This window comes from Grammomys surdaster, unplaced genomic scaffold, assembly GCF_004785775.1.
Source record: "Grammomys surdaster isolate TR1022 unplaced genomic scaffold, NIH_TR_1.0 170, whole genome shotgun sequence".
NCBI classification, from domain to species: Eukaryota; Metazoa; Chordata; class Mammalia; order Rodentia; family Muridae; genus Grammomys; species Grammomys surdaster.
In genome coordinates, this window is record NW_021604618.1 from 22,815,053 (window position 1) to 22,829,373 (window position 14,321).

General features: G+C 44.7%; 1 protein-coding gene across 7 annotated transcripts in view; it reads left to right on the forward strand.

The window, feature by feature from the left end:
* Capn3 (calpain 3) overlaps positions 1-14,321 on the forward strand; it is a 44,247-nt gene that overhangs the window by 1,754 nt on the left and 28,172 nt on the right. For 3 of the 7 annotated variants that reach the window (XM_028767156.1, XM_028767157.1, XM_028767158.1), the window contains exon 1: positions 10,359-10,607. The exons of 3 other annotated variants lie outside the window; for them this stretch is intronic. In XM_028767156.1, the coding sequence (XP_028622989.1) occupies positions 10,359-10,607 (249 nt within the window). Of the gene's footprint in view, positions 1-10,285; positions 10,608-14,321 lie in introns of those variants that run through there. One more of the 7 variants, XM_028767160.1, reaches the window with a different exon arrangement.

The following is a 14,321-nucleotide window of genomic DNA, read 5'->3' on the forward strand; positions in this document are numbered from 1 at the left end:
CCCATCCATGGCTGTCATGAATGTCCTGAGCTTAGAAGAACATGATGAAGTGGTCTAGGTATAGCTCAGCACACACCTAACATGTATGAGAGAGTGGACAACCCAATCAATGTATTTAGACACACCACGCCCCCGCTCAGCCCCTACTACCTGCAGCATAAATCTAAGCTGCCTCACTGAGCACAGCCTTCCCAAGCTGATAGCAAATGAATACCACATCTAAGGGTCTGACAGGACAGCCCTGCCTTCCAAAGTAGGAAACCCCTAGAAGCTTTGTCTAATAGTACTCAAAGGGCAAAGGGACCAAAACCTACAAACACTGTTTTTGCTAAAATCACTGATGGCTTTGAGCCTAAAAGCTAGATTTGCAAATCTGCAGTGTTCTGTGGCAGTGACAGCGGTCTATGAGCACATATGGACCAGTGTGCTCCAAGAGACCTGGCTGTTTGATATTCACTCTTATCACCATCACCGGCAGCAAAGATCTTGAATTTTCAAACCATCTTGGTAGTGGGTTGGAGAGATGGCTCAGTGGTTAAGAGCACTTCCTGCTCTTGATGAGAACTTGTGATTGGTTCCTAGCACCTACAGATGGTGGCTCACAACTGTAACACTCCAATTCCCAGGGAGCCAGTGCTTCTTATGATCTCTGCACTCCAGCACAAGAGTGGCACACATATATACACTCAGGCACACATTCATATGTGCAAATCAAATGAAAGATCAGGGCATACTTGTATTGATTAACATACATTCTTTTTGTTTTGTTTTGGTTTGGTTTGGTTTGGTTTTTGGTTTTTGGTTTTTCGAGACAGGGTTTCTCTGTGTAGCACTGGCTGTCCTGGAACTCACTCTGTAGACCAGGCTGGCCTCAAACTCAGAAATCCACCTGCCTCTGCCTCCTGAGTGCTGGGATTAAAGGTGTGCGCCACCACTGCCCAGCTTAACATACATTCTAAAATGGGTAAAATGAGTTTAGAGGTGGGCAGAGTTGGAAAGCCCTTCACTTTATATGATTATGGTCCAGAAAGTACAAAGGAATACTCCTTTATATGTATATTGGAATGACTCCAGAACTTTCTAAAATATAAAACCATTCTTGGAAACATCTGTTCTCCCTAGCACTTCTTTGGACATAGTAAGCTCTGTCAGGCCTAAGAGTATGGAGAAGTCTGACCTAAAAGGAAAAGGAAGAGATGAGGGCTTCATTTGCTGGCGTATTCACTCCCTTGCAGCATGCTGTTAGTGTTTTAAGCCCACATAGAGCTGTGCTTTGCCCAGCTGTCTAACCCTCACTCCTTCACCTCGCTAGTCCCCTAGCTGCAGAAACCTGCATCTGAAGAAAGCCACCAGTCAGACAGAGGCCCCTCAGTACTTCCCTTCAGGAGACCTACTGCTTATTGCCATAACTGGAAAGTTCTTGAATTAGGCTCCATTTAAATGTGTTTCCAAAGCTACTGCTCACTAACAACCATGTGCTACTAAGTTGAGATGTTCATCCTAGCACTTGCTTAATCTCGGCGTTCATAGCAGGTAATGGCCACCCCCTCTCCCCACCAAGCACTTGGGAAGGAAGCCTGGTGGTGTAAGACCCACTGTGGTTTCAGCGCTGTGGGGAAATATGAGGAACGTACTGCAGTGGGTGGAAGAAAGAGACTAGTGAGCGTGAATTCAGTCACCCTGGCTAGAATCCACCGCTCTCTGTGTGACCTGCAGGCTTCCTGCTATCCTATGCCTCTTCCAGGATCTTCACTATCTGGGCTGAAGTAACTTATCCCCAATACTAAGGCAGTTATTCCAGGAATACAAACAACAGCTAAGTACACTCTGAGTATCAGGAGTCTTGCTCTGATAGAGAATTTTGTCCGATTGTTTACATGTCTTTAGCAAAAGTACTTACTCTCTGAATCCTTACCATACTAGAAACTTTCTGTCAAGAGGAAATGTTGGGTTAAAGTGTGTCCTGCGTCTGCCCCGACATGGGGCTAGGGCCACTGGGGAGACAGAGGCAAGGGAAGTTTGACTGCACTCTCCCTACGCTGGGTGGGCATAGGGGTATGGGAAGCCGTGGCCCGCTCTGAGGGTGGAGAATGCAGTCTGAGGTCCCCGGGGACTGCTAGAGTTGGCTGGGCCAAAAGGCCAAAAGGCGGTCGAGGACCAGGTGGTTCTCAGGCTCTTGGGCCTCCAGGCGCTGGGAGCTGCAAAAGAGCCGAGAATGGAGTGGGGGTGTACAGGGGCTGGATTGGCCCACAGCTGAAGGGGGAGAAAGGAAGTTTGGGTTGGTGGTCACTGTGGCTGGGAACGCAGAGAGGTCTTCTGCAGGAGATTAAACAGCGGCTCTGAAGGCAAAGGCCTGTTCCACTGTGAACTAGTCTGCAGTCTTAAGGCTTTTATTGTCATGGTGAAAAGCAGATGAAAAACTGTGCCCCAGTTTTCTCAGGGCAGCCCTGAGGTTAAATACCTTTTGCAAGGAGGAGGATCTAGGAAGGAAAACTTAATTGGCTTAGCCCTTTTGGCCTTTAGGTATCTCATTCATATGGAGATCTGTCTTGAGACTACCTGACTGAAAGACACAAATCTATGGAGGGCTGTGGCCTCGTGTGAGGGGCCTAGAGTCTGGGGGCATGGCAAAACTCCTGCCAGGGGACCCTTAGGATCCCCTGGGGTCTCCAGCAGTTTCTAGCCTGTGCTCAACCAGAAACTAGGCTGCCTTTCACTGTCCTACAAGGGAGAGAGAGAGAGAGAGAGAGAGAGAGAGAGAGAGAGAGAGAGAGAGAGAAAGAGAGGGAGGATAAGAATGTGTGTGTGTATATGTGTGTGTGTGTATGTGTATGTGTGTGTGTAAGTGCAATCCCATGACTACAGGTGCCTGCAGAGAGCAGAAGATGGCAGCTGGAGCTGGACGTACAAGCTGTAGTGAGCTGCCTGATATGGGTGCTGAGTAGTACCTGCTCGTTAAGCTATGAGCCATCTGACAGCCTGCATTATAATTACATAAAGAATTCTTGAGCCAGGCCTGTGGGTACCTGCCTATACTCCTAGCTACTGAGGAAGCTGAGGCAGGTCGACTGCTGACACTGTCAAGTTTGAGGTCAGCCTGGACAATATGAGGATCTTGCCACTTAAATACAAAAACAAATTAACAACAACAAAATACAGAGTGCTTTTCTTATAGGAGGCGAACATGATTGTTTTCTTTTGTGTTTGTTTGTTTGTTTTTCGAGACAAGGTTTCTCTGTGTAGCTCTGGCTGTCCTGGAACTCACCCTGTAGACCAGGCTGGCCTCGAACTCAGAAATCCGCCTGCCTCTGCCTCCCAAGTGCTGGGCTTAAAAGCGTGCGCCACCACCACCCAGCTACATGATTGTTTTCTAAAGGGAAAAAGAAAAGATCAGCTGGTTAATATATAACAAGAGTAAAAGCTAGACTAGCATGGTACTAGACTCAGAGAAGCTTGAACGTATGCGTGTGTGCACACTCACACGCACATGCACACACATGAGTACACACGTACACACTCGTGTGCACACATACACATACACACTACTCTGTCATTCTCTGTGACCCAACAGTCACTGAAGCTGTGAAATACTTGAGACAAGTAACCTTTTGGGAAAGGGCAGACTCGTGCTGTGTCTTGTCTTGAAGAGGCAGCGCTGAGCCAGCATGCTGATGTAGAAAGCACAGGAACAGAGAGAAAAAAGCAAAAGAAGAGAAAATGCCCAGGACTCACTGAGCTCTGGGGTGGGGAGATGGAGGAGGAGACCCTGCAGCTCAGAGGCTGTGGGTTGAAGACCTGTGTAAGTCTCCAAGGATGTCCCAGGGCCTCTTACACTTCGGAAGCGTTCTGGTCACTCCACAATGCCACCAGTACAGCACGAAAACTGCTATTAAACACTCCATGTAGGTCCAGGAGCAAAATGTCGAAGAACAACTGTCAATGGTCTGAGGTAGTCAGCTTTCCTCCTGACACGAAGAGTCTGAAAGGCAAAGGTGCTCTCCTTCAGTGCATGCATGCCCTGATTTCCACACTGGAAAACTCTTCATTTCTAGCTGGAAGTCATCTGGCTACAACCTAGACAGCAGTGAAGGAATCCAGTGGTGCCCTCTGTTCCTGGGTTCTCACCCTGACTCTGATTGCTTTATCAGATAGTTTCAAAATGCTTGGGCAGGGGCTTTTCCAGCACAGGGCATTAGAGCCCTCAACTGCACAGCCAAGCCTCATTGTCCAGATTCTATATTTGTTATTCTCCTACTTGGTTAAATTCATCGATAACTTCCAAATCAATGCTGTGTTTCTGTGGCTATTTGTGGCCTTGCTCAGAACTCTGAAAACCTGAAGTCATCAGGTATACTGGTTCCCAGCTGAGATCAAACACTAACCAACACATCAGCACCCTTAAGGAAGGGCTTTCTCCTGATTCCAGGAGCCCTCTGGGACTTATGGGCTCTTCTGGAGCCCCACAGCCTCTAAAGTGAAGTCTATAACTGAGATATCTTCTCAGCCTGGGGTCACTTAACCAGTATTACTCAATTTTGAAATGAAGAAACACTAGGCCAGTACAAAACAACAATTGTCCCATGCCATTGTGAGCAGGTTTAGAGACAGTGGGACTCCAGAAGAACCTAGTCTGCATGCAGGGACACCCAGCCCCAACCTAGGACTTGGCATAACTACATAGATCATTTCCCAGAGAAATTACCTTCTCAATGAAAGGTTAGCAAGAGATCTCTGCTTAAGATCTGTTACAGAATGTCTGCTGACTTCTGTCAGACAATTGAAAGGGAAGTTGGGTATTGCACTAGCCACAAAAAGGAAGAACTGGGTCATAGTACACAGTAGTTTGAGACAGGATTTGGACAAGCAGACCTGGTGGGAAGCCTGATCTGCTGCTAGCAGCAAGTCAGGAAAATGATCCGAGTTCCACTTTGCTTTTTCATAAAGGAGCTAAATGTACTTCAGTTTAGCATTATACTGTGTGATGTCCCTAAAGTCCTAGCTTTGGCCCAGTTCCTCATGTTGTGATTACCCCCAACCAAAAAATTCTTTCCATTGCTACTCCATAACTGTAATTTTGCTACTTCTATGAATCATAATGTAAACATCTGATATTTCCGATGGTCTAGGTGATCCCAAAGGGGTCTCATCAGACAAGCTGAGAACCACTGTCTTAGGTGCCCATACTAAGGCCATAATAGCCATTAACAAGACAACCCAGGACATAGGTTTTGAAACCAGGGGAATCAGAACTATTGCACCCACCACTAAACCATGTGACTGACTGACTATTCCTGGATCTCAGCTTCCTCATCTGTAAAAAGCAAATGAAAACTCCAATTTCCGTGGAGTTGCTGGAAAGATAAAACAGGATACTGCATCCAATCCATACACATGGACACACACACACACACACACACACACACACACACAGCACAGGCAATGAGTGGTGCTGCTGGTAACTGAAGTGCTAACTGAGATCTCTGGTCCGGCCGAGCTTCCAGCTGCTCTGCAGAGAATCACAGTACCACCAAACCACCAACCCGGGACAGCAGAGGGTAGGGGAGGCTTCACTTTGGTGAAAGTGAAGGTTCTAGAAATAACAGGATTGCTTCAGCTCCTCCTGAGGGTCATGGTGGGGACAGAGCCACAGAGACCACAGTGAATACGTTGAAATGACTTGGCAGGATAATGTAGGAAACGAGAAAGGCAGGGACAGAAATGACCAAGAAACCACAAAAAGATGCATTTCCCTTATAAAAAAAAAAAAGCCACAGCATCCCTTTTGCACATTTGTATCTTTTCTTTTTTCTATTTTATTCCTCTTCCTCCCCTTTCCCCTTCTCCTCCTCTTCCTCCTCCTCCTGATTTTGTGACAGGGTCTCCCTCCCTATGTTGCCCTGGCTGACCTGGAACTCACAGATTTGCCTGCTTCTGCTTCCTGAGTGTTTTAGTGTGCATCTGTACATGAATCACATGTGAGTTCCTTGACCCACGTGTGTGTCAGAGGACACACACATGGAGTTTGTTCTTTTCTTCCACACCCCTACATGGGCTCCAGGTTTAAACTGAGGCCATTATGTAGCAAATGCCTTTACCCACTGAGCTGTCTCACTGGCCCCATTCATGTATTTCCAAGCATCTGCTAATGTCTTTTCCTCTTATAACATGTCTTACTTTTAATTAATTAATTAATTTATTTATTTGTGAGTGTACACATGTGTGTCTTGATTCTTATTTATTTATTTATTTATTTATTTATTTATTTGTGAGTGTACACATGCATGTACCATTGCAATGCATCCAGGCATCATGGTCTGAGGACAACTATCAGGACTCGGTTCTCTTCTTCCACCACGTGGGTCCCAGGAACCAAGCTCAGATCATCAGGCTCTGCAGCAGGTGCCTCCACCTGCTGAGCCATCTGTCTGTCTGGCCAATTTATTTTTCTCTTTTGTCTTCTCAAGTATGTTATCTTAGTTGAGGTTTCTATTGTTGTGAAGAGACACCACAACCACGGCAACTCTTATAAAGGAAGACATTTCATTAGGGCTGGCTTTCAGTTGTGGAGGTTTAGTCCATTATTGTCATGATGGGAACATGGTGACTTGGTGCTGGAGAAGCAGAGTCCTACATTTGAATCTGCAGGTGGCAGAAGGAGGCTCTGCCATGCTGGCCAGACTGGAGCTTATAAGACCTCAAATCCACAGTGACAGACTTTCTCCGGCAAGGCTGCACCTACTCCAACAAGGCCACACCTCCTAACAGTGCCGTTCTCTAAGGACCAGGCATTCAAACACATGAGTCTCTGAGGGCCATTTCTATTCACCACAGATATCATCCTGCATTCATGCTCATTACTGAGGCGAGCCTGTCATTTCCTGTCCTGTGCTGTCCAGCCTTAGTATCTGATACACCAGCTTCATTAACTGGTAGAGGATGGTACCTTCTTCCGTTCTTTGAGATTGTATAAGATCAAAACTAGATATTCCTTAAAAAGCTCTTGTTAGTGTTTTCTTTAAAGGAAATATTTTTTATCTACAGATGTAACTGCTTTGGTAATCATAGGATAATATGCAATTATTTTTTCTTTGTAAATCAGTGTTCATTGTTATTTTTCTTGGAATTTGTAGTAACTTTCTATAAAATTTTTGCTTTTGCTAAAAAAATCTGTCTTGTTAGATGTAGGATAAACATTTGGAGTGAATGTTTATATAAAGTATACTTATTCTTTCAATTTCAACATTCCTGTGTTCTGATACCTTAAAAACATCTAAAACTTAAAAAAAAATTCATGGGGATAGAGAGATGGTTTACCATCTGGCTGCTCTACCAGAGGACCAGGGTTCGATTCCCAGCACTGGTATGGTGGTTCTCAACTATCTGTAACCCTAGTCCCAAGGGATCAATGCCCTCTTCCAGCCTCAGGCATGCACATTAGTAAATATGGTGATACATCGCAGCCAGAACACCCAAACACAGTAAAATAAATAGATTTTTAAAAATGTTAACTCAATCTCTAGCCAGCTTTGGCAGGTAAGAGTCTGAAATCCTAGGACTCAGAGGAGGAGGCAGGCAGGCAGGGGGATCAGGAAAACCAGGAAGTCAAGGCCAGCCTTTTCCACAAAGTAAGTTCAAGTCCAACTTGCAGTATGAGGCCAGTTTCTCAAAAAGAAAAAAAGCATCCTCCAATTTGAAAAGAATATTTTTATTATTTACATAATTTTTAAACATTTGTTTATTGTGTATACATTGGGGGTAATAAGGAATGGGCAGGGTAATATGCTTAACATACAATATATGCCAGTAAAAAAAATAATTGAGAACAAGCTCCTTTTTATTGAGAATTCCATACATGTATACAATGGGTTTTTTGTTTTGCTTTTTGCTTTGTTTTGTTTTGAGATAGGGTCTCATTATGTAGCATTGACTGGATGGAACTCATTATGTAAATCAGGACGGCCTCAAAATCAAAGAGGTCTACCTACCTCTGCCTCACAAGTGCTGAGATTAAAGCATTTACCGCCATATCCAGCCATATAATATGTTTTGATCAAATTCATACCCCATTTCCTCCTAGGAGGAAATTCCTCTTCTCTGCTACTACTTTACCCTCCCAACTGTTCCTCCACCTATTTTTGTTTTATGTGAATGAATTTGTCTGCATGTATGTGCACCACATGCACACAGTGCCCTTAGAGACCAGAGGAGTGTGTGAGACAGCTGTTGCCACCATGTGAGTGCTGAGAGCTGAACCCAGGCCCCCTGCAAGAACATGGTGCTCTCAACCTTCTCTGCAGACATCTTTCTCTTTTCTAAAGCCCACTGGTTCTACTTACTGCCATCTAATAAGTGTGCATGGGTATAGGACCATCCACTGGAGTATGGGTAGATTTTGGGCCACATCCCAAAGAAAACTTAGTCTTCTTTCTCCAGCAGCCATCAGTTATTAATAGTTTCTCAGTCAGGCTGGCCTTCCATGAGCTCCTCCCTGTGAGCTCTCAAGCCAGATGAGGGACAGTAGAGCCTTACCCAGACATCTCTCAGCGAGCACAGCAGGAGTGGAACTGATCCCTGCTCAGATCAGGCTTGGGCCTACTCTATCCCACAGAGACAAAGGGCATGTCTCAAAAAACAAGATGAACAGAACCTGAGGAACAACACCTCTGCCTCCACTTGAAAGCACACACACACACACACACACACACACACACACACTTATATACAGACACACATACTCATACTCAAATACACATACACACTCTCACAAATAATCATACACACACTCAAATTTACACTCACAAACACACACATACACTTACACACAGACACGCATATTCTCTCACACACGCAGAGAATAAATAATATACAGAGAGAATAATTAATTAATTAATTAATTAATGCAGAGACCAGCCATACCTCAACTTGAGATTAGGCCACAAAAACCTGGACTTTTATTTATTTGTTTGTTTGTTTGTTTTTAAATTTTGTTTTGTTTTTGCTTGTTTGTTTTGCTTTTGTTACAGTCTTACTCTATAATTAATGCTGACTTAGGACTTTCCACATTGGCCAGGCTGGCCTATAACTCAGAGAAATCCTTCTGCCTCAACTCTCAAGTGCTGGGATTGTAGGTCTGTACCATCATACCCACTGAAAGCTGCATTTTTACACTGGTGTAGCACTTTAAAGTGGATGCCAGAAGTTCTGACTATACTTTGAGTTACACAGAGTAGATGGTGGCAGTGGAGGGCAGTGAGATGGTGGGGACTGGACGCCCTTCTACCATGCAGTCTGCCAGTCCCACCTTCCTGGTTTCTTCAGTTCTTTGTGTAAACATAATGACTGTGAGAAAGCCAGGCATTCTTAGCAAGAGTAGCCCAGCACAAGCAGGCTGGGATGTAACTCAGTAGGGAAAGAGCTCACTTAGCATGTACAAGGTCCTGGGTTTGATCCCAAGCACCACACAAACCAGATGTAATAGTCCATGCCTGTACCTTCTACACTAGGGAGGTGGAGACAGAAGGATGAAAAATTCAAGGTTATCCTGAGCTACATAGTAAGTTTGAGGCCAGCCCGGGCTATGTAAGACCCTGTCTCACAATAAAAGTGAAAAATAAAACAGAAACAACAGACAGTGCTCCAACCCACATTTATCTGCTTCTTCCAACTCACAAATTTTCTACCCTGGGGATGCTAATTGTAAAGCATTAGATGTTTGCATTCACCCTGGAGTCAACTGGAATTGGGACTTTTGCTCTGAGGTCCAGATGCTTGCCCTCTGCATCCTCATAGATCTGAGCCCCTAAGGTCTGCAGGGGGTGGGGCAGGAACATGGGGAGAATGATGCTTCATTACCCTCAGACAAAGGCTTGCAGCAGATTCCTCCTATGCATTCAGCGGCCTGTATAAGATTAGTGTATACAGCATGTTTAGAAGGCCCCATGCTATATCCCATTGATGGACAGTGTCAAAGGCATGAATGCCTTTTGCTGAGGCAAGGGGAGCTCTCTGAAACTATATCTCCCCTTTTTAAAGCAAGAGTCCCAGCAAGGCTGTTGGAGGTGCCCTAAAGGTCTACAAGGCATTGTTGTCTGTCCCCTGAGCCATCTCTGGCTGGCTCTCTCCCCCTCCCTGGTTCCCTTCTGACTTGCCTGTGTTGCCCCTAGACCATGGGCTCAGGGGCCTCTAGCCAAAGCTGCTGACTCTGACCACAGCCTTTCTCTGGACTGTGTTCATTTGCATCAAGCTGCTGAGGGTGGAGGAGCTATATAGGCTCCGAGCCATTCACCAGAGGATTAGGCCTGGGCTGAGGGTGCAGCAGGAGAGGCCGCGGGGAAGGCCCGGTTCCACTGCTGCTCATCATGCCCTACTTGCTGCCGGGATTCTTCTGTGATCGAGTGATCCGAGAAAGGGACAGGAGAAATGGAGAGGGCACCGTCTCACAACCTCTCAAGTTTGAGGGACAGGATTTTGTCGTTCTCAAACAACGTTGTCTGGCTCAGAAGTGCCTCTTTGAAGACCGTGTCTTCCCAGCAGGTGTGCAGGCTCTTGGCTCACATGAGCTGAGCCAGAAAGCCAAGATGAAAGCCATCACTTGGAAGAGGCCAAAGGTAGGGATAAAGGGGCATGGAATCTGCACACAGATGTTGGGGAACAGGGAGTGAAATGGTCAGTGGTCAGAGCCTGAGGCCATGGATTCACCCCAACTCTGAGCAAGTAGCTTATTAAGGTCCTCCTTACGCGTATGCCGCAGCCCACAATACCTAACTTCTTACACTAGAAGCTAAGGATGTTGTTTTCTATTCCTGAACTGCATGATGAGGTTTAGGATGACCATCAGCTCCCTGAGGTTATTTAAGAGTGCCCATGTGTTGATTTAAATTTCCATAAGATTCAAAGGTAGAATCAGCTCGGCTCTTCCTGAGAGCAAGAGTTTGGGGAGGGAAGAGAGAAGTGGTGACGTGAACAGAGGCTTGAAGTTTCAAGTCCACAGAAGGGGTGAAGAGGGAAGGAATAGGAGGCTGGAGATGAGCCTTAACCTTCTAGCCAAAGCTGGCTCATTAGCATGGTGTCAAGTCTGCTCAAACAGAAAAGTCCCTGCTGACTCTCCAGATGGTTACTCTAGGCTGCCCTATCAAGGGGCAACCTAGAAGCCCCAGCATGGCAGGAGTAGGTCAAAGTATGTGGGCCAAAGCCCTACTTCCTTCAAGAAGGCACCTATAGCTGCAAGAGAGCCTGGTATATTCAGAGCTGGCAAGGAGTGTGTGTGTGTGTGTGTGTGTGTGTGTATGTGTAAACCCAGAACATCTGCAAGGCAGATTCATGAATGTATATGCAATTTTTTAATTAGTTAATTTTTTAAATTTTAAATTAATTTTACAATTACAGGTTTACATAAAAACTGTAAGGATACACTGGGTTCCCATGTGTAGTCCCTCTTAACCATGCTTTTTACTCTCTGCAGTCTTAGTTGACCTGTAGTCAACTGTGGCGCAAAAATATTAAATGGGAAATTCTTGAAATATTTCGGAAGTTTCAAATAACCTCCACTATTGTATATTGGTTTTAATTATTCTATTTTATTGTAGTATTAATCGTCTCTCATTGCCTGATTTATAAGTTAAACTATCCTCAATGTGTGTATAGGAAGGCGTCTAATGATCTTGGTGGGCATTGGTCCTAGCCACGGTTTCAGATGTCTGGGTGTCTTGGGATATACCCCGTAAGTAAGGAGACCCACTGTACCTTCAGTCCAGTTTTCCTACTTATATCATGACTATCGGTAACCAAGACTGATATGCTATTGATATCATGACATGCTATTGATATCATGACTATTGGTAACCAAGACTGATATGCTACTGAAAACAAAGCCCACACTTTATTTCCATAGGGCTCGTCCACTGTCTCTTTATGTTCCAAGGCTCCTCCTTTGTATTCATTCACTTGTCATGTGTCCTTAGCCTCCCCGCTCAGGTTTTCCTTGTTTCCGATGAGCTGCACACTTTCACAGAGCACTAGTCAGATATTCTATAAAACACCTCTCAGTTAGCATCCATCTCTTCTTCTCTTGTGAGTAGACTGAATTTATGGATTTTTTTAATACATATTTTTTTTTTATTTTAAATAGAGTGTTTAAGTACCTGAGTACGCCACATGCAGTACTGCCAGTGGCCAGTAGATGGCACTGGAGCCCTTAGAACTGGAGCTACAGACCATGGAAGTTAGGGTCCTCTGAAGGACAAGTACTCTACAAAGGCTGAACCATCTTTCCAGCCCTGGGCTTTGAGGAGGCTGACCACAGACAGACGTCAAGTACCTCTTAGCACACACAGTCTGTAAACATGACTTTTCACTGTTCAAGTTGACTACTTTGATATGTTCCACTGCCTTGGGTGCAGAGTGTCTTAAAATTCTGCATGAGAGGTCTGTGTTCTCTTCATGTGGGCCTCTGGGTAACCATTTATACCAATACAGACTCGTGAATATTCATTGCCTGTTATTCCAGCTATAGTCAACGGAAGTTCCTGTATCTGTGTAACACATCCCTAGGTTGGCTTGTGTTTGTTTGTTTGTTTGGGGGAGTTTGGGAGATTTGTTTTGTTTTCAAATATTCTTGAGAACATTCTGATTTTGAATCATTACAGGATGCTCCAGGTTCACCTGATATAATCCCTCCTCCAGTCTTAGAATCAGCCATACTGTAGACAGTGTATGTGCACCAGTCTTGTATCAGAAAATGAGGGCCAAAGAGCTCACTTGGTCAGTATAGTGCTTGATGTACAAACACGGTGAGCTGAGATCAATTCCCAGACTTGATTTAAAAGCCTCACATGGTGGCACATACCTGTAATCCCAGCACAAGAGAAGCAGAAACAGGCAGATCCCTGAGACTGGCTAGCCGGCCAGCTTAGTCTACCCTGTGAGCTTCAGGTTAGTAACAGAACCTGCCTCAGAAAAGCAAAACAAAACAAAAAACAAACAAACAAAGGGGGAGAACAGTAGAGGCATGACACCTAAGGTTGACCTCCAGCCTCCGCATGCACACACACATAAAAGATGGGTTTTCTTATGACATTATGTGTGTGTGTATGTGTGTATTGTGTGGTTGTTAATATTTTTTAAGGATTTATTTACTTATGTATACTGTATCCTGTCTGCATGTACGTCCGAATGCCAGAAGAGGGCACCAGGTCTCATTATAAAATGGTTGTGAGTCACCATGTGGTTGCTAGGAATTGAACTCAGGACCTCTGGAAGAGCTGCCAGTACTCTTAACCACCAAGCCATCTTTCTAGCCCCAGGCTTTAAATTTTTGTTATTATATTTATTCATTACTTATTTGCTTATCCCTGTGCCCTTGAAAGAAGGTTTTGTTGCATTCTAAATCCTTGTCTCTGTGTAGCCCTGGCTGACCTGGAACTCACTTTGTAGACCAGACTGGTCTTGAACTCACAGAGATCTGCCTGTCTCTGACTCCTGAGTGCTGGGATCAAAAGGCATATGCCACCATGCCCAGCTCCATTTAGTATCTCAAATGCATTGTCCCAGCATTTATCTTCTGGCATAAATCATTGCTATTGCAAAGCCTGATGATAATCTGCATGTTCCCCTCAGGTGTCTCTTGGCTTTTTCCTGCATACTCAAAGAAATGTGTTTCTTTTACTTTAAATCCATTGATGATCTAGAATATATGTCCATGTTGGCCATACTGGCTTGCTGTTCTTAGTATCCTACTAGCTCCTTCAGCACAAGCCTGTGATCTGGGGAGAGTGTTTTTGAGTCTCAGCTTCCAGTGTTTGCTCAGTTCCTTTTCTTTGTTCACTTTCGTCAGAATCCGCTGTTGTTAGTCTATTGATATTGCCTCCAGTGTTTGGTGTTTGGGTGGTGCTGGGATTTACCTCAGGATTTTGTATGCTCCAGGTAAGTGCTCTAAAGTAGATCCATGTCCCCAGTCCTTGCCTTTCTTAACGCATAGAAATAGGAAAACAAAAATAAACTACTACTAAATTTAATTTAACATTGCAAGATTATTACTTCAGTGATTTTTTTAAAAAAGATATTATTTATTTACTGGAAATATATGATGAGAACATTGTAGCTGTCTTCAGACATACCAGAAAAGGGCGTCAGATCCCATTACAGATGGTTGTGAGCCACCATGTGGTTGCTGGAAATTGAACTCAGGACTGATAGAAGAACAGTCAGTGCTCTTAACCTCTGAGCCATCTCTCCAGCCCACTTCAGTGATTTTTAAAAAGAGAAATTTGAGCCAGGAAGTGGTGGCGAACGCCTTTAAGCCCAGCACTTGGGAGGCAGAGGCA